Below are 25,841 nucleotides of genomic sequence, written 5' to 3' on the forward strand. Positions count from 1 at the left end.
TGTGGCTGTTTTATTGAACACTGATGTTAACAGATAGGGGAAGAATTTCACCTCCTTTTCAACGTAAGATTAGTCGCCGAGCTACCTATTAACGCTAGGTGGTCAGCCAGTGGACCTGACCGCATCCAACCCCATGTGGTGCATGGAGCGCGCTGTAAAGATCTCCTTAATTAGATAATAGGCTGGAGGCTGCCAGGACGCAAGACAATGCTTCAGTGGCCCTTGCCCACGTCCGCTAATATCCTATTAGCCTTGCCATCGGCGAAATCAAGCAAGAACATTTACTGCTCACGCACTAATCTTTAGAGCGAAAAAGCGTGCGATGCCAGTTGGGATAGTTCATGCATAAAGTTCTTTTTATTGCTGCCCAGCCTGTTCCACTCCCGATGATTACTTATTAAACACCGCCGCGGTGGTTCTGTGGTTAATAACGAAAAAAATTGCGTGACTTTGCTATGACGTCATCATTTATCACCATCATTACTTCCGTCATCGTTACCATCTTGAATATTATTTGCCTTAATTCATTTTGTTAATAGCCATTAATTATCTTAATTAGCATTACCTAATTAACGACAGCGCGTCATCAATTTTTATTATGAAATATTAATCCACTAATTAATTTTAGTATTCACTCGCATTGCACTTACCCAATCTCGCATTCAGGTTGTGACGTCATAGTGCGGACACACACTGCGGAGCAATGGCGGCTTCTTTAGCTGCTTCTATGTTGGGGTTGTTTATCGTTGCGCTGGTTATTTCTTGCCCTCCTCCAAACAAGCATGTAGAAACTACACAAGAGGCAGGATCGACAGCATCGCCAATCATATTCTACACACGACGAGAAGACACAAAAGCACTAAACAGTATAGTGTGGGTTCCGGGACATAAGGGGATGAGGGGCAACGTGGCAGCAGACGAGTTAGTTCGGGGATACGTCAACCGAGCAGACTCAGCACTTTGCACCACAGGCACCTTTGACCCAGTTACCCCCACGTACTCAGATATACTCGATCATTACAGGGGTCAGCGGAAACGCTACTCGGCCCCACACAAAAGGCTCACCAAAGAGGAGGCGGTAGACTGGCGCAGACTACAAACCGGTACCTACCTACACGTGCACAAACTACACAAGATTTTCCCTACACAATAGGTAGGTAGGAAAGACTTTTATTGCTCTAGAAAGGTGCTAGTAGCAGACGAGAAAGAAGAGGTCCATCTTCTTCTCACAGGGTCGGTGCCCCTATTCCAGGGCCCCGCTGAGCTTCGCTGCTCGTTGGGCGTGCTGGATCAGACCTTGTTGGCAACCCAGATCGCCGCTGGAGAGCCGGCTCTCCCACTGTTCTGCACTCGGGTATTTGCGAAAGTTGTCGTTTTTACTGCATTCCCACGTTATATGCAGACGAATGTCCGTGGTGTCAGGGTAAACCTACACTAGAACATATCACATGGACCTGCCCTAAGGCAGACTTAGAGCCAAGAATAAACCCGAGTGTGATGCAGCGGGAGCACTTGCTGGCCAGCGAGGACGAGGAAGCGCAACGATTCCTTGTGCGCCGAGCCACGATGGCAGTAAAGTGCGGCATCCTGGACCAAGGATCGACCACGGCGCCCAGTGACCCGTAAGGGTCAAGAACACCAATTTATTGACAATAAAGTTTTAAGCATGAAATGCTTTTAGCCCCCGTTGTCGGCAGTGTGGTGACGTCACGCCGAGACCGAGAGCCAACATCCGGGCACTGAATTCCACTCATCCGGGCACTGAAACGAGAACATCCGGGCACCGTACGGGATTCAACAAGATTTAACGAGACTCTCTAAGCCCTCCTACAGGACCGGCATACAAGCGCCGGTAGCTTAGCGCCCAACGGGTGGTGGCGTTCCTCCCTCCCTTTACGGTGCGGTTCGGGTGTCCACCGAGATGACAGAGAATTACAGCGCGCCATTTCCTTTCCTCAAAAAGCCTTGCGTTCAAAGGACAAGGCATCGCGCCGAACGGGTGGTGGCGTTCCTCCCTTCCTGTACGGTGTGGTTCGGGTGTCCACCGAGATGACAGAGAATTACTGCGTAATTTCTTTTCCTCAAAAAGCCTTGCGTTCAAAGGGCAAGGCATCGCGCCGGACGGGTGGTGGCGTTCCTCCCTTTCTGTATACGGTGCGGTTCGGGTGTCCACCGAGATGACAGAGAATTACTGCGTAAAGAACCCCAGGTGGTCGAAATTTCCGGAGCCCTTCACTACGGCGTCTCTCATAGCCTTAGTCACTTTGGGACGTTAAACCCCACAAAACCAAACCAAAACCAAATTTCCTTTCCTCAAAAAGCCTTGCGTTCAAAGGGCAAGGCATCGCGCCGGACGGGTGGTGGCGTTCCTCCCTTCCTGCACGGTGCGGTTCGGGTGGCCACCGAGATGACAGAAAATTACCGAGTAATTTCTTTTCCTCAAATAGGGTCGCGTTCGAAGGGTAAGACATCTCGCCGAGCGGGTGGTGGCGTTCCGTGGACTGCCTGGCAGCGCTACAACACGCTGCCGCGTTCCACTTCTAAAGGCGTAGCTTAAGAGACATTAATTAGCAGTTAATTAGTATTTAGTCATTAATCAGTAATTAGTCACTAATTAGTATTTTGTCATTACTTCGTCATCAATTATGTGTGATGTAATCCAGTGGTGACGTCACCAGTGTCACATAGGCAAAGTGGTGCGGAAAACGCTTTCGCCTCTACGCACTTTAGACAGTTTCGAACGCGCTGCATATAGATTGTCAGGCCTGCGTCTCGTCGTGTCCGCGTACGCTTCTGCATCGTCCTGCAGTTCATGCTAACTCTACTCTCGGTTACGGGGGAGGCAGAGATTTTTTTTCCATCCATCCACACTCCGGACTCATTTTGACGAGACGTTTTGCGCACATGACCTTGAGATTGAGCCATCTTATGCTTTCGCATTAAAAACTGTCGCCCACCGGATGCAAAGTCAATAGTCACATAATTATCACCATCATCATTGCCGCTCACCGTTGGCGCAGAGGAAGATTTTCACCTGACAGCAGGTAACGTGGCACTTTCCATGCTACGATGTCCCTAACAACATTCTTCAGAAGAAAATTATATAACGATTGAGCACTGCCAATACATAGCTACGGGTACGAAACTATAAAATTTAAAGGGTGCTAAGAAAGAATTTCAAAATTAAACGAGAGCGCTCGAAAACTAAGCGATGGAACGACGAGCAGAAAATTGGTAGCGGCAACAAACGGGTCGCCATTTCATCCCGAAGGAAATTTAACTGGGACCCGTTGGCGTGTTAGGGTGAAACACTGGATTGCACCAAACGCAGCGAGGATGGCAGAGAGTCAGCTCAGGTGGTTAACGATAACTAAAAAATTGCCGAAAATAACGTTTCTTTCTAATGAGAAATTTGAGCGCAGCCCACCAGCTGTTTCAGCTTTTCGATAGATTGAGGCAAAGAATTCGAGCAAGACACGTGTGTACAATTGCAGACAACTTGTCATTTTTCACACATATTCCTTTCTCAAGAAACACTCAGCTGAAAGTTCTTTATGTCGCTAAAGTTGCTCGTAATTTGCTTTCGCAACCTTCCGGGCTTAACCAAGCTAAGCCTCTGCCAATTTGTTTTTCCACGGCTGCTCGATCTCCCGAGCGCTAACGCATACAGCACACACCTCTCTCTCGTCACCCCACGTACCGATTCAGGCGTCCACTCCCAGGGAGCCAGTTATGCTCATTTCCTTTCCTTAAAATGATCGGAGTGTAAAACATTGTCAACGTCAACGCCAATGTACACAACGAACGCCGAAGGCCTATGGCTTTCAGCGCCGCGTTTCTGGCACAACGTTGTCAATGCCAACGCATGCAGCGCACATCTGTCACTACTGCGATTGAGGTATCCACTGTTCAAAGAGGGCAGTTATGCGCCTTCCCTCTGATTCACGCGTCCACCGAGATGTGTGAAACAGATAGTGCGCCATTTGTTTTGCTTAAAAAGCAATTTATCAATTTTTTCCCTTTGCGTTCCAAGCTCCCGCTCCATTGGTTTCGCAGCTTAAAGTGTCCACTGCTTGTCACAACGTACTACAACGACGGACAACGCTGACGGGCGACGGACAACGCTGACACCGCGAAACGCGGAAACGGGCGCCAAAGAGATGCGCTCTAGGATAGGATAGGATAGGATAACTTTATTTGGCTCTAGCACAAGTGTTTTTTATGCGGTCAGATGAGTCCATCCGCAACCGTAGGTTGGCCCTATTCCAGGGCTCCGCTGGATGCTGCCGTCAGCTGAGCTCGCCGTATCAAACCGATCTGGTCATCGCGGCAGTCGCTGGAGAGCAGACCCTCCCATTGCTCCACACTTGGGTTTTGTATAACTGGGACTATGTCTACTTTTTGACATGCCCATGTTATTTGATACAGTGTAGGTTTTTCATGGCACCACGGACAACTGTGTGCGTAAAGTGTGGGGTGAATTTTACTTAGTGTGTTTAGGTTTGGATATGACCCCGTTTGAAGTTGTCTCCATGTGACAGCCTCTTCTTTGTTTAAAGATTTGTGCGGTGGTGGGTACCGCATCCTGCTGCCTTTGTAGTTGTTGAGTATGGCCGAGTATTCCTGAGGTACTGGCAGGGATTCCTCAAGGTCGTTGACGTTGGATGCTCGGTAGTTGGTATATCCTCGAGCTATCCTGTCCGCCTCTTGGTTTCCTGCCACCCCCGTGTGCCCCGGTAACCAGTTGATCTTATGTTTGATCAGCTTGTGTTGTTTTGCATTTGTTTGTTGCGTCTTGCAGTCTACAGAGCGGAGTATGCGTAGCGCTCTGTGACCGACTCTGCCGCAAATATAGTTGCGGCAGGCTGATTGTGAATCAGTAAGAATTGTCAGTGACCGCCCAGTCCGATAGCCCTCCGCTGCCGCTAGAGCGACGGCCGCTTCTTCAGCCCCAGCTATCGTGCAGTCTTGCAGTGAGGCGCTGGTAATCTCGTGTAATTCTGAGTTGACTACAGTTGCCACTGCGTTGTTGGTGCCTTTTCCCCTTGTCATGGCGTATGTGGCAGCGTCCACATACACTGTTGTATCCTGGGATGCGTGTGTTTTCTGTAAGCGGTCGGCCCTTGCCTCTCTGCGGTCTTTGTGGAGATGTTTCTTGGTATTAGTGCCACCCTGAGCGTGCTGCGGTACTCATCGGGGATCGTTTCAGTTCTCAATATTTCTCGAATTTGTTCGGTGTAGCCCCAGTTTCTTTAAAAGAACTCTGCCTGTGGGGGTCTGCTGCAGTCTGCGCATTAGCCTTGGTACTGCACAACACGTTCGAGGAATTACGGGAAGCGCAGATGCGCTCTAAAAAATTCAAGGGGCACTTTGACTGTCTAAAGTGACGTCACCACTGGATGACGTCACACATAATTGATGACGAAGTAATGACAAATTACTAATTAATGACAAATTACTGATTAATCACTCATGACTAATTGACTGCTAACTAATGGCGCTTAAGCTTCGACCTTAGGAGTGGAACGCGACAGCGTGTTGTAGCGCTGCCCGGGAGTCCACGGAACGCCACCATCCGTTCGGCGCGATGCCTTGCCCTTTCAACGCAACGCTTTTTAAGGAAAGGAAATGGCGCTGTAATTCTCAGTCATCTCGGTGTACATCTTAACCGCACCGTACAGGAAGGGAGGAAGTGGGAGTGAAAGAAGAGGGAGAAAGAGGGGCCGTAATGAAGAAACTGAAAATTGTACTTGAGGAAAGGAAATTACGCAGTAACTGTCTCACATATCTCGGTGGAGACCCGTCAAAACGCGGACACATCTGTCGACACGGCTGCCGACACGGACGCAGACACGGCTGCCGACACGGATTACTAACGACAGCATGAGGCATAAAAGGCTTTCGCCTTAAAAAGAGGCTCTCTGATTAGAGAGCTCTTCTCAGCCGGAGGAACCAGCTTCGAACGCGACCGCGGTGGTGGTGGTGGTGAAAAACGTTTTGTAATACTCAGAGAGAGTTTGGGGATCAGAAGACCCCGCTACATGGTCGGTATCCTTAGTCCGAGACACCGCAGGACGAGGCCCCGTCTTGCGCCCGTTTTACTATGGGGACTTCTTTAGTTTGGGACTCCAGTGTGGAGCAGTTGAGGAGGGCAGTCTCCCATGCTTCTCGGTGAAAAATATCGCAGATCTCTCCACAGTGCCTCCATACTCTCGGCTAACCCAGAGACTGCAGAGGAAGCTGCCATAGCACTGGCTTGTGTAGGCACAAAAGCGAGATACATCATCAGTGACTCCAAAGTTGCCATACTAAATTTCAGCACGGGCCGGGTCTCCCCTATAACGAATACAATTCTAAGCCGTCATGTAATAGACCGGAAAATTACACTAGTCTGGACACCAGCACATGCATCCCTGCCTGGTAATGAGACGGCCCACGAGTTCGCCCGAGGCTTTTCTTTCCGGGCGGACCCGAGCGAGGTGGTCTTTACAGACAGGGATCGCATGATGACCTACAGAGAAATTACACAACACTATCGTTTGCAATGAGCTAGACTTCCTCCAGCGGATAGATCCTTGTCCAGATACCAAGCCATCAACTGGCGCCGGTTACAAACTTACACCTTTCCAAACCCGGCCCTCTGGAGTCTTATGTACCTAGGGCAATTTTCAGAAAAATGCGCAAACTGCGAACTTAGGGCCACCTTGGACCACATACTATGGGAATGTCCTCATGCCCCCCGGGAGGGACGAGGTATAAACACAAAAGATCAGTGGGAGACCTTATTACTGAGCTCCGACCCGGCGACTCAGTTACAACTCGTCCGACTGGCCGAAGCCGCCGCCGAGAGACAAGACCTTTCGGCCGTCGTCTAGGCGGGTGGCCCTCTGGCTACCCTCTTTCTGTTGGACAATAAAAGTTTTCCTATCCTATCCTATCTCCACAGTGCGGGCAGCGCCCATCTGTGTTCGGATCGAAGTGTTTTGCTATGGCAGGACAGAGAAGAGTTCCTGTCTGCAGGCGCCGCAGAGTTCGCTCCTCCGCCTTACCATAGTCCTTCAATGATTGAAGGACTATGGCCTTACTCAGCCCCTTGGCAGGTACCGGGTAGAGGCGGTGGCTATCGCAGTAATGATTTAAGATTTCGCGGAATCGCAGAAGCGGTTGATGAGCTTCTGAGCCAGGAGCGGCCGCGTTTCGGTGGAGGTTAAACGCAAAGGCGCCTGTGTGCTGTGCGATGTTAGTGTTATTGGTGGTGGTGGTGCAAACATTTAATTAATCATAGGGAGAGGGGGGGGGGTTGTGACCTGAAGGGTCACGCCCTTACAACCACCAGGTGGTGGTGGAACACATTTTTTTACAGATAAACTTCGGGAGGTGAGGTATGGGCTGACCCAGAGGGGGCCAGCCCTCACAAGTACTAGGTGGAGGTCCCTAGTTCGGGACCCCAGTGGCGCCGGCCGCTGCCCGGGCTCGCGCGACCAGGGCCCGTTGGGCCTGCAGGTCAGAGCAGCCGAGCAGGGTCGCCTCCCAGTTCTCCCGGGTTGGGTTGGGGTGAGGGGGGATAGCAGGGTTGGAGGGGCAGGCCCACACCATGTGGTAGATGTCCGAAGACTTCTCCGCACAGTGCGGACAGCTGCCAGAGAAAGAAGGGTCAAAGTGTTTGAGAGCTGCCGGGCACAGCAAAGTATTTGTATATAGGCGAAGCAGAAGCCGCTCCTCCGCCTTTGAGAGACCTTTACACGGGCGGGGATAAAGACTATGGCTAGATTGATAAAGTAAAGAAATGTCTTTAAACGAGTAAGCTGAAGTGAATTTGAGTTCCTGATCGTCGGGGTCAGAGGGGAATGTCCGGTGAGAGAGCGCGCGGGCGGCGGCGTCAGCTGCCTCATTTCCCTCAAGGCCCTTGTGAGCAGGAGCCCAAACGATACGCCGGTGAGCGGGTTCCTCGGTATAGACGCTGTTTTGGAGAATGCGGTAGGCTAGATACGGTACCCAGCCCTGCTCGACGTTCCGACATGCCCCTCGCGAGTCGGAAATAATTGTTTTGAATTGGAATGAGATGCAGCCAACGCAATGGCGACCTCCTCCACGTGTGTTATGTCACGGGCTCGGAAAGTAAGGCCGTTCACAGTTTTGGATTCGTGGACGACTGCGGCCGTGAACCATCCCCCATGGTGGGGGCCGGAGGCATCTACGTAGAATACGCCGGGTTTCGATCCATAGTGGCGGGCCAGGGCTTTCGCCACACCAGGCGCCGGCCATTATGGTCCTCACGGTTCATGTTCGCGGGAAGAGGGCGCACGTGGAAGGCGCATCTCCACTGGGATGGAATACGTACGCGCTCTTCCATGAGAGTGGTGTGTTGGATGTGTAGTCAGGCAAGAAGGCGGCGACCCGACGATGTCTTCGAGAGACGTGTGTATTGGTTGGTCAAGTGAGCTTCCCGGAGCTCCCGAAATGTGATCACCATGCCCAGCCCCAGGAGGCGCTTGTTGGAGGTGGTCACGGGGAGGTCCAGAGCCCGCTTAATAATTTTGCGGAGGATGACTTCGAGTGAATCCTCGTCTTGCTTCCGCAGGTGGAGGTATGGAGTCGAATATAGAATTCGACTGGTTACAAATGCATGCGCCAGCCGCAAGGCGTCCTTACATCGTAACCCCCCGCGCTTGTTAGAAACCCGGCGGACTAAGCGGCCCACCTGGTCCCCCACCTGACGGAGTTTGGCCAATGTTGTTTCTGACCGTCTGTCTTGATGTATAAAGAGCCCCAGTACCCGGACTTCGATTTTTTCAGGGATTGGACCTGTCTCAAGAGACAATGAAATTTTGGCTGTGCACTTTGGTGAGGGGCGTATGTGCACAAATTCAGACTTTTGGGTGGAGCATTGGAGGCCGCAGCGGCGAGCATAACGGTCCACTATGGTCGCCGCCTCCTGCAGGTTGGCCTCAATGTCTCCAAGGCAACCCTGTGTGAATGTAAGATCGTCTGTCTGTCAAAATTGCCGAATGTATTGAAAGGCGTTTCTGCCGCAGTTAGTTTGAGAGAGATGGGTCAGAATGATCTCGTGGGTAACGTTGTCGAATGCTCCCTTCAAATCCAAGGAGTACGACCTTGTCATTGTGAGGGCATTCGACGGGGTCGAGGACAGCCCGATTGAGTTGTAGTAGGACATCCTGTGCAGATCTGTGTGGGTGAAACCCGAACATGGTGTCTGCGAAAAGATGTTTGGATTCGAGGTGGCATGTCTAGTCAGGCACCCCATTGGCGATTGCCGCAGCCCAGATGCGCTGCATTAAGGCACTTTGGGCCTCGAGGGTGCAGCAGCCGGACAGGGCCGCCTCTCGGGTGGGGTTTGGGAAGGGGATGAGTTCTGCTGGCAGCCTCCCCCCCCCCCCCCCTCCTCCCATGTGGTAGGTGTCAGACTCTTCCCCACAGTGCGAGCACCGCCAGTCGAGTTGAGGATCGAAATGTTTTAGAGTTGCCTGGCACAGCATCGTGTTAGTGAACAGGCGCAGGAGTACCCGCTCGTTGGCCTTCCCCAGCCATTTGCACGGGGTAGGAGTAATAATCGCGAATTTCCTTAAAAGTGCAAACCGGATTGAAATCGGAGTCCTGGTCAACGTCGGGTCCCGTGCGAAATGCCCGGAGAGAGAGCGCGCGGGCGGCGGCGTCGGCTGCCTCGTTACGGTGGAGGTCTTGGTGTCCTGGAGCCCGAACGAGAGATCGGTGCGGGGGATCCGAATCTCGGCTACAATTTAGGAAGATGCGATAAGCCAGGGGTGTAGGTCGGCGGTGACCCTGGGCTTGACGATGAACACGTAGTCTTGAAGGTGCATCTGTGGCATAGGAGGGGGCTTCGACTGACGCGATTGGGCTTGGTTTTGAAGCGATGAGGCAGGCCCGTGAGCATGGGCGTCCGGAAGGGGGGGAAAGGGAGGGCGGTTGACCCCCCCCCCCTTCCTGTAATTACGGTTATTATTTATGCACTAGTTCCTTTTTGGTGCTAACCTATCGCCTATTCTACCTAACCCTAACCTATTCTGCAGAGTATATATCTGGATGAATTTTGGCTAGTATTGCGGGGCATGGAAATGTGTACGTTTGGAGATTCCTGAGAGTGGTTGCTTGCTCTTGCGAAAGTGTGGGGTTGGGAGGGGGATATTCCAATCTGCTTCTTTGATAGAAAGTCGTGATTTCCCTAAAAATGAGTAGATGGTCCCTCGCTGAGCTGGCCCCGTGGTTTGGGAACACGTCTGGTCCTGCCCTATAGTTAGTTCTCGGGCTATGTTTTTGACCTTTTCATTTCCTGGGAGGTCTGAATGTGCGGGGGTCCATATTATTTTGACTCGAGTTTCTGGGAGGTATTTGCTAATTAGTTTTGCGGCCGGGGAATGTACTCTGCCTTTTATGAAGTTAATTATCGCAGTTTTTGAGTCGCTTATTATGGTCTTTTCCTGCGAGACTTTTGTGCACATGGCGTATGCTATTGCTGATTCTTCTGCTTCTTGCTTTTCGCTGGTATGGTCGCAGCTGCTGTGTAGTCGCCTTTGTGGTCACCTATAGCCACAACATATGCCTCTTTGTGCCTGTACTCGGCACGTCTACATACAGCGCTGACCTGTCTTCTTTAAGTTTATTGTGCATATTTGCCGCGCGGGCTTTCCTTCTGCTGATGTTGTGAGAGGGATGCATGTTTTTTGGGAGGGAGCCCACCTAGTGAAATTTGGTGCCTCCGGAGTCCTGGTGATTTCAAGAGAGGCCGAACTGATGCGCCGCAAGAATTAGCGACACTTGACGGAGCCGATATAGCATGCGTCCGTTCGCATTCTACACAAGCGACCCTTCTGTTCTTGTTGCGACTGCAGGAAGGATGAAAAGGAAAGTGCACGAGCCTGCCCATTGGCTCGAGCTGAGCCACAATCTCTGCCACGTGTAGACATAGGTTGGTTGGTTGGTTGCGACTGAGAGAAGAATGAAAAGGAAAGTGCATGGGCCTGCCAACTGGCTCAAGCCGAGCCACCACCGCTGCCACGTGCAGATAGAAGAGAGTTAAAAGATAAGAGGACAGAGTAAAAGACAGAGTAAAGACGCGCGTCGCAACAACCGCGTCCGCCGGAACGGACGCTGGCTGAAAAATACACACGACCGCAGCCCGAAGGCTGCAAACCGAATGCCACAGATGTATATAGACAGAGGAGAGTTGAAATGTGAGAGGAAAGATTGAGAGAACAGACGCGCGTCGCAACGACCGCGTCCGAAGAATTCATGACGGCGGTTGTAACAGATACCCATGCCCCGTCTTCACGAAGGTATAGTGCCTAAAAATATACTTCTCTAGGCACTATAACGACGGTCTCCAGGTGATTGAAATTATTCCGGAGTCCTCCAGTGCGGCACCCCTTTCTACCTCTCTTCTTTTAGTCCCGCCTTCCCTTCCCTTAGAGCGCGTTTCTGGTGTCCAGCGGATGTGAAACAATCACTGCGCCATTTCCTTTCCGCAAAAAAAAACTATTTTTCGTTTGAAACTGGTCCATTCAGAAGCGAAAAAAAAACAAAACAAAAACATACGAGCACAAGAAACACCCGACAATTTGGGCAGAAGCATCTTTGAGCGGGAAACATATTAGTGAATTTTGCGCCCGTTTTAGGAAAAGAAAACATTAATGTGCAGTTATCTGAAGGAAGCGAAAAATAAATGCACGTTAGAGATCCATGCTGGCAGCATTAGCATTGACGGCGCGTTCTTCTTTCATTCCAGTGGAAGCTGCTTCCCGTGCTGACAGTGTACAGTCTCCCGAGTGGACCATCTTTGAGAGTAAGTGGAGTTTCTTATCTCTTTGTGTGTGCGCTCCATTTAGCATCGTTACTGCGGCAAAAATTTCCTGGAGCTCAGTTCCTTTGTCCAATATTTTCACTAACCGAGAGCTCTAAGTGGAGGTCGACGGGATGGTTATTTACGCCTAATATGGAATACATGAAGCTCGCACTCGGCTGAACAAGCTGGCTTTTTCTTCTGCGAAGAGGCTTTCAGATTGGGCTGGTTGTTTGTACTCTTGGTATTTCATTACTGCGCTTTCAGTACGTTCGCGCTCCTTGCAGTTTAAATACTTGGCGAAATGCTTAGCTGGGCCTCAGTGGAAGCAGAGCCGCTCGCTTCGCGCACCGACGCTGTTGGCGTCCGAGTCTGGCAGCCGTTGCCCGTCTCTGCTGCGTTGGTCTTCCACTCCCGAACGTAGAAAAATCTACACTGATGCTACATTCATTCAAATGCCTTCGAGCAGTAAGCGCTCGCGATACCTATCCGAAGGGACACTGTTTGGTTCCGAACAGCATTTTCAGTGCCTTCCTTCGTTCGCATTTCTGCCCAGGTTCTTGTAGGCAATATATGCATGTTAGGAAGGCTGATCTTGGCATGTGAGTATTACGTGAACAGGTGTCTTTCAAGCTCACATTCGTGTTTCTAGCGAACAAGTGCCATGTTGCGAGCGTCTCTTGGAACGCATCGTTCTTACTGTTTTCGTTCTGTTTGGCGTCTCCTTGCTCGATAGTGAAGAGGGTGTAAGAATGGGCTGGTTGTTTGTAACCTTGGTCTTATCGCGTTATCCGTACCTTTCGCGCTCCTTGCAATCTAAATGCTTGGCCAAATGCTTCGCTGGGCCACTAAAGGAGCAGAGACACTCGCGTCCCGCACAGATGCTGCTGGCGACTGCCAGGAGGCTGTTAATGGTTGATCGCGAGAGCGCTCACCGAATGAACGCTGCGGCCCATTGCAGCAGTGCGACGTGTATGCCACAACGTTGTCAGCGCTAACGCATGCAGCCCACATCTCTCACAACCCCACGTAGTACCTCAAAGCGCCATTCAGGCGTCCACTGACCCTGGAAGCCAGTTATTAGGTCTGCCAGCCATTTCCCGTCTCTGCAGCGTTGGCGTATTTCACCCGCGAACATAGGAGATTCTCAACTGATGCTTTAGTCTTTCAAATGCCTTTGAACAGTAAGCGTACGCGATACGTGTTTTGGTTCCGAACAGCGGCGTCCTTCGTTCGCATTTGCGTCCAAGATTTTAAGGCGGAAGCCTTTAATGTCTCATCGTTGTAAGCAGCAGTTGTCGACAGAAAATGTCACGCTTTTCAATTGGTGGAAACGGTAGTGACGTCACAGTGCGCGAATTTCAAACGGGGCCAATTGCACTTTGGCTTGTAACCAGTGACGTCACAGTGCGCGAATTTCAAACGGGGCCAATTGCACTTTGGCTTGTAACCATGCCTCTTACCAGGCTCGGAATTAACTTTCAACCTACGAATAACGATGCTAAAGTAGACTTACCCCGCGACTATAGGACGGCCCTACTAATCAAACCACTCCCCAAAAACATGCACCCCTTACACCATGAGGGTAGAAGACAAGCAAGAGCCAAAGCCTTACATAACAAATACAGACAGTGCGCTGGAACACTTTATGTAGATGCGGCAGAATACAAAAATACCAATGCCTTTGCAATTGTGGTTGTGAACGAGAATGGTGACCACATCGTCTCGGCGACAATCAAAACGAAATCCTCTGAAACGGCAGAAGAGGCGGCTATAGCCCTCGCCCTAGCGCATACCCAAGGGAGCATCATCTTCAGCGATTCCAAAATGGGTATCAATAATTTCGCTAAAGGACGAATTACAAACACCTCCCTTAGAATCCTTAACGCAACCAAATTCTCACCAAATTATTCCGAATTGATATGGGTCCCAGCCCATTCGGGGAATCCGGGGAACGAGGCAGCCCACAATAAAGCCCGAGGTTTCGTCGACCGGGCAGTGGATGAGTCTGGCTCCCTGAATTTCACGAAGGACTCCATGATCACATATCATGATCTCACCAATCATTTTAAACTAGAGAGGAGAATTTTCCCCCCTCCAGACAAAAGACTTACTAAAGAACAAGAGGTTACGTGGCGTCGTCTACAGACGAGATCGATACGCACCCCATCACTCCTCGCGCACATTTATCCAGATCTTTACAACCCAAACTGCAAACACTGTGGCCAACGTGCTACCTACGATCACATCCTGTGGGACTGCAAAATAGGGCCACCTCCGGGTGATCTAGTTACAGCTCCTTCTCTCGAGCGGTGGGAGACCGTGCTGGCTAGCTCTGACCCCAGAACGCAAGTTTTGGCGGTGGAGTGGGCTGACAAAGTCGTCGAGGGCTATGTACTCTTGATCACTTAACGCGACCTCTTGCCAAGCTCTTCCCGGCGAATAAAATGTTTTACAATCAATTGTAACCATGCAACCAATTGAAGGGATCGTATAGTGATGCTCCAAGTAAGTGGGACTGAGCTTAGTTGGTTGGTTTATGGGGTTTAACGTCCCAAAGCGACTAAGGCTATGAGAGACGCCGTAGTGGAGGGCTCCGGAAATTTCGACCACCTGGGGTTCTTTAACGTGCACTGACATCGTTAATTGCTTAATTACCCAATTAGCCTAATTAGCTTTACTAGTCAGGTCATATAAATAAATAAAACCGATTAAGAAATTGGTCCAGCTCAGGAATCGAACCCCGGTCTTCGGCGTGAGAGACGAGCATGCTATCCACTCGGCCATGCCAGCTCGATGGGGGGTGAGTGAAGAAACTTTATTTCCGCCAGAAGAAGACCCGTGCCCCTCCGGGTCCGCACGCAGGCGTCCGGGGAGGGGCAGCGTCGCAGCTGGAAGACTAGCAACGGTATAGTCGCGCAGCTTCTGCTGCCAGGCGGGTAGCGTATCGTTGTATGCTAAGGTCGGCAGTTCTGAGTATGGTCTCCCATTCCTCTGCATTATTGATTCTGCCATATCCTGGGGCACTTGGGCATCTCCATAGTATGTGTTCGAGTGTAGCGATATGCCCGCAGAACTCGCACACCTCCGCATCCTCCCTCGTGTCACCTCCTGTCCAGCTCCTCCAGAGCGGGGATGCGAAGTTTCTAGCTTGGAGTCTTCTCCAGTCATAGGCCTCAGCCGAGCTAAGCGATCTATCCGGAGGAGGATAGATCCTTTTGTTCTTTTTCTGAATGTCTGTGATGCTATTAAAGGTATTGGTTTCCTCTTTAGTGCTGAATTCGTATGAGGTGTCCACGGCTCCCCGGGGTAAAGAGGAGCGGGCGAGCCTGTGGGCGGCCTCGTTTCCAACCAGACCCGAGTGGGCTGGGGTCCAGATAATTTGAATATTGTGGGCTGGGATAAAGTCTTTTAGATATTTAGCCGCCATTTCGTGGATGCGTCCCTTGCTGTAATTTCTAATTGCGGCTTTGCAGTCGCTTACTACGTATTTGGTACCTGGCTGAGTTAGAGCGATCGCTATTGCAACCTCCTCCGCCACAAGGGGTTTTAAGTCAAGGTGTATTACAACGCGTAACGTTCTGCGTGAGTCCCCGACGGCTACGGAGACGGTGTCTCCTAGCGTGCCTACCGCGGCATCAGTGTAGGCCACGGTTCCCTGTGGCATCTTGCCTAGCTTAGCAGTCAGCTGTGCGACCCTGCTTTTCCTTCTGCCTTTGTCGTGGATGGGATGCATGTTTCTAGGTATGGGAGCGATAATAAGATGCTCTCTTATTTCTCTTCCCAGATCTGTTCTGGTGTTCACTGTGCTATCTACGGTTGCCCATTTCGCTAGCTCTAGGTATTTCCTTCCTGCGGGTGTGGATGTTAGCCTTTCGATTTGCGATGTTCTAACCGCTTCAGTCAGTTCTCTCCAATTGTTATGCAGGCCCATTTTCTCCAGTATATCATTGGACGTGGAAATGGGCAGCCCTAGCGCTCGTTTGACACATTTTCTGATGATTGTGTCTAATGCCTTTTCTTCGGTTTTGTTTATTTTCAGGAATGGGGTTGCGTAGCGTATCCTGCTAACGATGAAGGCCTGCGTGAGTCTTAGTTTGCTGGACTCTGAGAGTCCTTGCCCCCTTCTAGATACCTTTCTGAAGGCTCTGACGACAAGTTCAGCTTGCGCTTTGAGCTTGTCTAGCGTACTTTTGTTTTTCCCTTTTCTGTTAATATACATGCCTAGGATTCTTATTTCCTCGACAATTGGTATCGTTCTATTTTCAAGTGTAACCTCGATTGCCGGTATCCTTTGACTGCGCTTGCTCATTGCTACAAATAGCTCCGACTTTTGCGGAGAGCAGCTGAGACCCACGCATTTCGCATGCTCGTTAATGATATCCGCTGCCTTCTGTAGCTTTTCTTTCATTTCTGATTCGCCTCCTTTGTTTAGCCAGACATCTACATCATCTGCGTAGAGGCTGATGTTTAAGCCTTCTATCTCTCTAAGCTTGCGGGGAAGGTCCCTCGATGGTTTGGAATGAACAAAGGCGCGTCTATTGAATACGGTGTCTTCACTCACTCTCATCTTCCTCCATTCCCTTCCGGCGAGGTTTAGGTGTCCGCCGACAAATGAGAGACAGATACTTTCCTTTCCTCAAAAACCAATTTACCGACGAGCGAGGCGTAGAACCGAATGGGCGATGGCGTTCTATGGAGTCCTTGGCAGCGTTGCAAGACGCTGTCGCGTTCAACTCTTAGGGGCGAAGCTTATCTTAACCACACATCAGTGACCACACTTTAGGTCAAAAAAGTGCCCCTCTGAATTTTGACGGGTGTCCGCCGAGATATGTGAGACAGTTACTGCGTAATTTCCTTTCCTCAAATACAATTTTCATTTTCTTCATTACGGCTCCTCTTTATCTATCTTCTTTCACTCCCACTTCCTCCCTTCCTCTACGGTGCGGTTCAGGTGTCCACCGAGATGACAGAGAATTACTGCGCCATTTTCTTTCCTCAAAAAGCGTCGCGTTCAAAGGGCAAGGCATCGCGCCGAACGGGTGGTGGCGTTCCGTGGACTCCCTGGCAGTGCTACAACGCGCTGTCGCGTTCCACTCCTAAAGGCGGAGCTTAAGCGTCATTAATTAGCAGTTAATTAGTATTCAGGGATTAATCAGTAATTAATAATTAGTTAGTGATTTGCCATCACTTAGTAATTAGTACTCAATTATATGTGACACCACCAGTGCCACAGAAACAGCGAAGGTGGTGCGGAAAACGCTTCCGCCTCTACCCACTTTAGACAGTCAAAGTGCCCCCTGAATTTTTGTAGACAATAGATGCATATTAAGAAGGCTCATCGCGGCTTGTAAGCATAGCTGCGTGAATAGGTGACGTTTAACCTCACATTCGTGTTTTTTGCTAACAAGCAGTGACATGTAGCGAGAGTCTCTTGGAACGCATCGTTCTGAACAGTTTTCTTGCCGTTTGGCGCCTCTTCGCTCACTCGATGCCAGTAAAAGTAAGAAGAAGAAGTAGTAGTAGTAGTATATTTTACAGGAAAGTAAGCAGGAAAACACATTTGGGCCTCTTCTTGGTACAAATTCAGCATTTTAAAAAAGAAAAAAAATGTGCAGTGATCTGAAGGAAGCGAAAAATAAATGTATGTTAGATATCTATACTGAGAACGTTAGCTGCGTTAGCATTGACGGCGCGTGCTTCTTTCTTTCCACTGGATGATCGTGCCACGACAGCTGCTTCCCGTGCTGCCAGTGTACGGTCTCACGAGTGGAAGGACATCTAAGTAAATGGAGTTTCTTTTCTGTTTGTGTGCGCTCTCCCTTTAGCATCATTCCTGCGACAAAAATTTCTGGGACCTGGGTTCCTGTGTACACTTCTTATACTAACCGACTGCTCTTAAGTGTAGGTTGACGCCGCGGTTACCTTGAGCCTCAGGTGGAATTTGTAACGCTGACGATCAGGTGAACAAGCTGGTTTTTTAATCTGGAAAGAGGATTTCAGATTGGGCAGTTGTTTGTAATCGTGGTCTTTCATTACTGCGCTCTCTGTACGTTTCGTGCTCCTAGGAATTTAAATACTTGTGCTACAAATGCTTGGCTGGGCCTCTGTGGAAGCAGAGACGCTCGCGTCCCGCTCTGGCGGTGCTGGCGTCCTATTCTGGCCTTCTGGCTGCCGTTTCCCGTCTCTGCCGCTTTGGCGTTTCACCCGGGAACATAGCCGATTCTCCCCTGATTCTACATTCTTTCAAATGCCTTTGAATAGCGAGCGTTCGCGTAACAGCGTTTTCAGCGGCGTCCTTCGTCCGCATTTCTGTCCAAGCTATCGTACACAATAGCCGCATGTTAAGAAGGTTCATATTGGCATTTAAGTATAGCTGCGCAAACAGGTGACGTTTAAGTTCACATTCGTGTTGCTTGCAAACAAGTGGTGGCATGTATAGCGAGCGTCACTGGGAACGCGTCGTTCTTAAATGTTTTCGCGCCGTTTGGCGTCTCCTTGCTTCTATAGTCAGTGATGCCAGCAAAAGTATATGCACTGCTTTGAAGACGTGATCCTTCCAATATACAGTATATGCAACACAATAATCGCGTCTTTTCCGCGTACTTAATTGCACCCGACACTTCCAAGTATAGGGGAGGAGGCTTCACTGTTACGAAATGGGCGCTGCCCGCGGGCGTTCGTTGTTCTGGAGCCGGGTGAGGCTCGGTAACCGTCAGATATCTCCGATTTCTTTGATCCCTGAACAGCGGCCTTGAGTCTTCATTTCAAAATGAAGGGTTTTATTGAATTTATTTCATAAGGCCAAAGATGTCGACCGTACTCGCTGACTGCAGCGGTGTTCTGCATCCTCTCAGAACCAGCACATATGTTCCTCCGTTGGGCTTGCTGTCTTAAAAAGCTGTGTCCTTCGATTTATACAGTGGCGTAAAACTTGTATTAAGCACCAACTGACGCTGAATTTACAGCAGTTATGGAAGACTGAGTGAACATGAAACACTGCTGTCACACAGTCTAAGGAGCTTAACCTCGAGTTGTGAGCGTTGTCACGCCACCACACGGTGAAATACATTTCAGTCATGGCGCCCTGAGCAGGGGCGTTCGTCATAACAGATTATTTTATTTTTCCTGCAGGCGACAGAATTTCTGTTGAGCGCATCGCGATGGCCTCCTGCCACCACCCCCCTACCACCACCAGCCACTGCAGACGCAGCCAGATGGGCCGCCAGGCGCAGCAGCCACACACGGCCCAAAGCGAACAACACTTGCAGAGATGGAGTGAAAGTGAAGGCCTGGCCGGAGGTGTCGACAGTTTACAACAGAGCTTCGTGCAACGGCCACCCTTTTCCTCTGCGGAACGCCTTTCAACGGAGTTACCGCAAGTGTTGTGCGAAGAAGCCCGGCTGTTGCGTTTCCACGAGGATACATCGTCGATGAGCCAGCATCTTGCGGACGCCTCTACGGACCAGGAGCGTTCGCCTGAAAGGCCTCGTAGCAAGCGTGCAAGGCTCCGCCGCCAAGGCTAATGCCGTTCTTCGTGGCCCGCTTGTGTCCTCGCTGTCGGGTCCTCAACGCCCCGCTATCTGAGGGTTCCGCTCGGCTCGGAAGACTTGGCCCTCTCCATCTACGACCTACAGGTGTAGCTGCACGGCGGCTGGGTCCAACAAACGTAGGCGCTGCGGGGACCCGAGGAGGCTCATCGAGGAGATCACAACGCGGGGGGGCGCCTGCGTCTATGACCACCACATCCCGTGGGACGACTGCCGGCGGCCATGGTGACGCTCAGGTGGCGCTTCTGCCACTGCGGTGAAGCCAAAGGCGCGTCTACTACGGGCCGATGGTGACAGGCATCAGCTCTGCGCGTGCACCCCTTACGTGCGGGGTACGTGTAGACGTACATGTGTTCCAGAAATTATTACTGGTCCTTTAGCGCATATTAAACGTTTTAGATTGAACTTTATGGCTCTCTTATTTAACACTGATCTTGGCAGGGAGAGAGCGCAAGAGCATTTTCTACTCGGCGTCACATTAAGCGCCGAGAGAACTACTAACGCTTGGTGGTCGGCCAGTAGAATCCAAAGCCATGGATTCTACTGGCCAGGTCACCCTTGTAGGTGTGAGGAACGGTGTCGTGGAGATGCTGCCTGGTCGCAAGCGACTGCTGGTCGCATGCCTTTTGCTACTTGCAAGTGTGAACGGGCATTCAATGCCCGTTTGCAGTAGCGAGTCCCTTAGTTCACGTAGTTCACGTATACGTAGTTCCGCGAAAATACAGTTAAACGCAAGTTTGAAGGAATGCATGGCGAGCGCTCTTAGCAAAATGAACGACCGCGTCCTCGCTGTAGATTATTCTTTGCGGCATAAGAAAATAATACGAGTTGCTTGCTACGATGAGCAATGATATCTATTGTGCAGCCTGTGGAGCCGCATGAACGTTATCATTTGTTTGTTAATTCCTTTGGCGGAGGAGTAAAACAAGCACTGAACTCTCTTGGGGTATGCAGGAGTGGAAATGCCATTTTACTCTTTTGTCAAGAGGAGTGAACAGGACCTTTCACTCTTTCTCGTTTGTAGAGAGTAGATGAGACCTGCAGGAGTAGCGAGGCTCTTTTACTCTTAATGCAGGAGTAGCAGTTCTTAGAGTGTGGGGCGTATCAAGAGAGGGTTTTTAACGTGGCTCCATGGTGGAGGCAGGGCAGTATGAGCGCGCCAGAAAGATCGCCGGACTTTTCATTAATCGAGAAGAGACTCGCGGCAGTCAAGTCTCAAGACAATGCTCCCGCGTCCGTTATCCATGTCCGAAAATATGCCTTGAGCCCTTGGCATCGACGAAGTCGACTATACCACGGCAAGAGCATTTTTTTTCTATTAACGTTCTTGCTATCGTCAAAAGCGCTCCCCATTGGGTTCTTAATGGCAGTTTTAACTGTTCGATGTGACCCATGAAAATACCTAATCTAATCTAATCCAGTCCAGTCCAATCCAATCCAATCTAATCCAATCTAATTCAATCTAATCCAATGTAATCCAATCTAATGCAATCAAGCTCAAATGAAGGTCAATGGTGGTCACCGGCCGCGTCACGTCAAAGGCGTGAAAGTGCAAGTAGTATTGCTTTCGCAATAAAAAGCGAAAAATAAATGCATGCGATCTGAAGGGAGCGAAAAAAAAGCTGAGGCTTAACTTGGTTAAGCCTGGAGAATGCGAAGCATCATCGTGTCGCGTAATTTGGAGGCGCACAACCACAGCGACGGCGCGAGGTGGGCCCCCGTTTCTCTACTGTCGTGACGTCATCGTGTCACGTGGTGTGACGTCTTGTATCACGTGATTTGGAGGCGCATAACCACGGTGAAGGGCTGAAGTGGTAGCTAAAGTAGTATGCTTCGCATAAAATGGCTGAGGCTTAACTTGGTTAAAGGGACCCTGAAAAGCTCTTTGCCAAGGTTAGCAAAAGCCCACGAGAGATCGGTATTCCATCACTTGTCGCCGCACCGCAAAAATTGTTAAGCGAACTCCATCAACACCGAAGATATCGCGGATTAAAAATGGTGTTCCTCCTCTCCCCCACATACCACCCTCAACTCATACACGCGGGGCTCGCTCCGAAAAAAAAAAGAAAAGACGGGCCGATGCTCCGCCCATGCATACGTCAAGCAAAGGCGCTCTGCTTGTTTACTTCCGGTGGTCGTAGACACATGTGCGAAAGTGAGTGCGATTCACTGCGGTGCGCTGTTGCGAACGGCGTCGCAACGTCCGATCGCAGCTCGTCGCCTGCGTGCAACTTGCTAGATGTCAACGACGAGCCGCGCGCGGCAGACGCAACGACGGGAAGCGGGAGCCAAAGCGAGCACGGAGAGCGGCAGCGTCGTGATGACGTATACAGCGCGCTCCTCAGGGCGCTCGGGGCCGAGCCACGCCGGGCCGGCCAGCCTTGATGCCGGCCGCCGGCGAGTGAAAAACGCGCTAGTATTGTTTGTTCACGTTTATAGCAAGCCCTGGGATAGATGCATGTCAAAAATGCATCACTTCTGACGGTCGTTGGCCAATACCGAGCTGATCGTAAAAGTGATGAATGCGATACTAGCCAATTTCATCCCATAGCCGCTTTGGCGCTGCTGCGGCGCTTCGCCTGCTAGCTCCGTTGCTGAAGGCGTCGTGGAAATCGAATATATATTCTATTATGGGACGAGTTCGCAGTAAAGCGATGTGAAGAGTAGGCCTTTTGATATAGCGCAAGCGACTTCCGAAGCGCCGTCAGCGATACGAAACCATTAGGCCTAGCGACGACTAGGGCAGCCTGGGACCAGCGCGCAGTTCGTCGCCCGGCGTTGCCGCAGTTGGCGTCGTTGCCGAAAGATCCACTTTTGAACAGACATGTTGTCGTTGCTCGAATCTAGGAAGCATCATCTCTGGTAGAATGGCTGTTTAGTATTTCCTTGTGCGAACGTCAAGTACGCCGAGCATGCCGGCCGGCCGACCGGCCTGGATCAGGTCTGCCGGCGTCATAAAAAATGAGCTAAAGAGTGTTCTTGAGTTAAATAATAAACCCTAGGCCAAGAAATGTGAAAAATGTGTCATTTTTGAGGATAGCTGACCAATACTGAGCTGCTGGTAAAGGTAACAACTGTGATACGAGCAAATTTCTGGCCACAACTGCCTTGCAGCTGCCGCTGGCCTGACGTTGGGGTCCGGCTCGCCTGGCGCCCGCTCGCTTCGCGGCTGAAGGCGTCGCGGAAAGTGACTATACTATTACTTTATTGTGAGATGATGCTGTTGACTGTAAAGCGATGTGTAGAGTAAGCCTTTTATTATAGCTCAGGCGACTTCCGAAGCGCCGGCCGCTGCGGCTTCGACGCGAACCGAGCTATAGGCCTAGCGACGACCACGACAGCCAGGCAGCAGCAGAGCTCGTCGCTCGGAGAGCCCGCGAGCGGTGCCGTTGCCGAAAGCTCCCAACATAAGCAGGCATGCTTTGTCGCTGCTCGAGTATAGCTGGCAGTCTTTCTGACGACGATCGGTGCGGCGCGCCGTCCAAGTTTTCGCACATCAGTCTCCTGATTGCTGCTCGAACAGCATGGATCCGGAGCTGGAAGCGCGGCTGCGTGCAGCCACCGCTGAGATGGGCTTCGAGCCTTTCAGTACACGCCATACCGAGACCCACAGGGCGACAACAGCAGCGATATATATAATTCTAGTACACTATAGCAGCGACTCGTCGGCGCAGCTAGGAAACTCGCAAAGGCGGGCGCCAAGATTTGACGAGAACACATGCTTTTGTGAGCAGACGGTTTTCTTCTTTACCGGAAATACCACATTAATTTCAAGAAATGCGCTGGATTCTTACCTCTGTATACGTATGTTTTAAAAAATAATAAGCAATCAATAAAATAGTATTTCAAGGAGCATCAGTGCTCAGTTTCAAATGAAATATTGCAAAAATTGCGCGTGACGTCAAGTGGCAGAGCCAATGAGAAGGGTCGCCCAGTCCATGGCCAAGGCTGCTCAGTTTACGTCAAGTGGTAGGGGCGGGTAAAAACGCGCGGTGAGGTGTCGCCCTAATCGGCTGTGAGCGGCAAGTTTGAAAAATTGTTTGTAAATTATTGGTTCCACGCGCAGCTTTCTGAATCAGACTAGAATACTCGCAGAGACTACCTCTACAGAGTTGCTGCAATAAAATATGATTGAAGAAACCATTTCAGGGTCCCTTTAAGCCTGGAGAATGCGAAGCATCATCGTGTCGCGTAATTTGGAGGCGCACAACCACAGCGACGGCGCGAGGTGGGCCCCCGTTTCTCCACTGTCGTGACGTCATCGTGTCACGTGGTGTGACGTCATGTATCACGTGATTTGGAGGCGCACAACCACAGTGACGGCGCGAGGTGGGCCCCCGTTTCTCCACTGTCGTGACGTCATCGTGTCACGTGGTGTGACGTCATGTATCACGTGATTTGGAGGCGCACAACCACAGCGACGGCGCTAGGTGGGCCCCCGTTTCTCCACTGCCGTGACGTCATCGTGTCACGTGGTGTGGCATCATCGTGTCACGTGATTTGGAGGCGCACAACCACGGTGAAGGGCTGAAGTGGTAGCTAAAGTAGTATGCTTCGCATAAAAATTGGCTGTGGTTTGACCAATGGCCAGCCCGAGTAGAGCTGCGGAAGCAACGGCGCGGAATACGCGTTGCCAACGCCAATAACATAATGAACTCCGACGGCCTATTGCTTCTGCGCCGCGTTTCTGGCGGTAAACGTTGTCGATGCCTCAGCCCACATCACAAAATTGTGTGGGTACCGGGGCACACGGGGGTGGCAGGGAACCAAGAGGCCGACAGGATAGCTCGAGGATACATTACTTTCCGAGCATCAGACGAGCCCGCGGAACTCGCACCAGCACCCAGGGATTACTCGGCCATACTACAAAACTACAGAGGCAGAAGATTGCGATATCCCCCACCGCACAAATCTCTCAGCAGAGAGGAAGCTGTCACTTGGAGACTTCACTTCACTTCACTTTATTACCTTAAAGGCCCCCAGGATTGGGGGTATTACATAAGGGGTGGGTTACATTGAAAAATCAGATTAAATAAACAAAGAAAAAACGTAAGATACAAATATTATTTGTTGTTAAAGGTAGCAGTTAAACAGTTCACAAATGTTGATGGGCAGGTGATTGCGGCGATGTCGTGTGGAAGGCTGTTCCAGTCCTTGGCTGAGCGTGGAAAGAATGACGATGCAAATGTAGTTGTACGCGTACATGGCCGGGCTACTTGAAGGGGATGACCAATGCGGAGGGAAATGCGTGCCGGCGGATTGATGAGACAATTACAAACAGGCTCTTTACCAAACCTACATATACTAAACAAAATGCACCCTACCATATACGCGGACAAATGTCCCTGGTGCGACGGAAAACCTACTCTCTATCACATCACATGGGCCTGCCAAAACACAGACGTGGTCCCCAAAACACAAAACCCGAGTGCGGAGCAGTGGGAGACTCTGCTGTCGAGCGACCGCTGTGAAGACCAAGAAGGTCTGGTACAGCGAGCTCAACGGGCGGCAGTGGCCAGCGGAGCCCTGGACTGAGGGCAACCGACCACTGATTAGAGGCGGACGACTTCGACAGAGCAGACTCCTGGGGGTAGAATCAAGAAGAAAACGTCTCTGAAGATGCCCCCAAACCGCAGGAAAAAGGACTCGAGTAAAATAAAGTTTTTCCTTCCTTCCTCTGGTTGGTTGCGACTGAGAGAAGGATGAAAAGGAAAAGTACACAGGCCTGCCAACTGTGCCAACTGGATCAAGCCGAGCCACCACCACTGCCACGTGCAGATAGGAGAGAGTTCAAAGAGGACAGAGTAAAAGAGAGAGAGTAAAGACGCGCGTCGCAACAACCGCGTCCGCCGGAACGAACGCTGGCTGAAAAAACAGATACACGGCCGCAGCCCGAAGACTGCAAACCGAATCGCCTCACCTCTCCCTCATCGCCGCACGTACTATCGCGCTCAATATGAGTTGCAACGCGCGGTCATCGACCGGGGCTCGTTCCGTGGCGTGCCTCCTCCAAACAGTCGCTCGGAATTCTGGGAGAAACTTTTTCCAGAGCGGGGGTGCTCTTGTTTCCTGGAACAGCAGCTTCTCCCAGAATTCCGAGCGACTGTTTGGAGGAGGCACACCACGGAACGAGCCCCGGTCGATGACCGCGCGTTGCAACTCATATTGAGCGCGATAGTACATATAAGGGGGATTAAGGTTGTGGGAATCTGGCTTTCCGCCGTCGCCTTTGCGCGGCTGTGCCGGCCTACCGCGTTGTTTCTCCTCTTTCCCTTGCTCCCGCCTCAGGCGGTGGAGAGGCGGCTAGGTGACTAATCACTGTCATTTGGCCACAGCTCCGCCCCGGCTCCCCAATGGCCTTTGCCATTGGCGCCTTTTGGCGGGAATTCCGGGACCCGCTTTGGTGGCCGCGCACTGCGCGACCGTCCGAGCGGGGCCCAGAGAGAGAGATCCCTCCGAGACAGCGTAAGGTGCGT

At 51.0% G+C, this 25,841-nt stretch overlaps 1 protein-coding gene across 1 annotated transcript; it reads left to right on the plus strand.

The window, feature by feature from the left end:
- The first annotated feature begins 133 nt into the window (after positions 1-133).
- On the plus strand, positions 134-19,770 carry LOC149342184 (uncharacterized). The gene is made up of 6 exons (XM_089546762.1): positions 134-154; positions 1,024-1,153; positions 1,233-1,354; positions 11,762-11,818; positions 15,858-15,900; positions 18,950-19,770. Exons 1-6 carry the CDS (start codon positions 134-136, stop codon positions 19,339-19,341), a joined length of 765 nt encoding a protein of 254 aa, XP_089402888.1. The 3' UTR covers positions 19,342-19,770.
- Positions 19,771-25,841: the final 6,071 nt, after the last annotated feature.

The sequence above is a fragment of the Amblyomma mixtum genome, chromosome 5, assembly GCF_055824585.1.
Source record: "Amblyomma mixtum isolate Tamu chromosome 5, ASM5582458v1, whole genome shotgun sequence".
Taxonomy (NCBI): Eukaryota; Metazoa; Arthropoda; class Arachnida; order Ixodida; family Ixodidae; genus Amblyomma; species Amblyomma mixtum.

What these genes read in the sequence shown, in the direction of transcription:
- LOC149342184 (XM_089546762.1), top strand. Translation starts at nt 134, where the DNA reads ATGTGGTGCATGGAGCGCGCT. An exon ending in TGTGGTGCATGGAGCGCGCT is followed by an intron (nt 155 to 1,023) that starts GTAAAGATCTCC and finishes CGATCATTACAG; the next exon opens with GGGTCAGCGGAAACGCTACT. An exon ending in TGCTAACGATGAAGGCCTGC is followed by an intron (nt 15,901 to 18,949) that starts GTGAGTCTTAGT and finishes TTTTTCCTGCAG; the next exon opens with GCGACAGAATTTCTGTTGAG.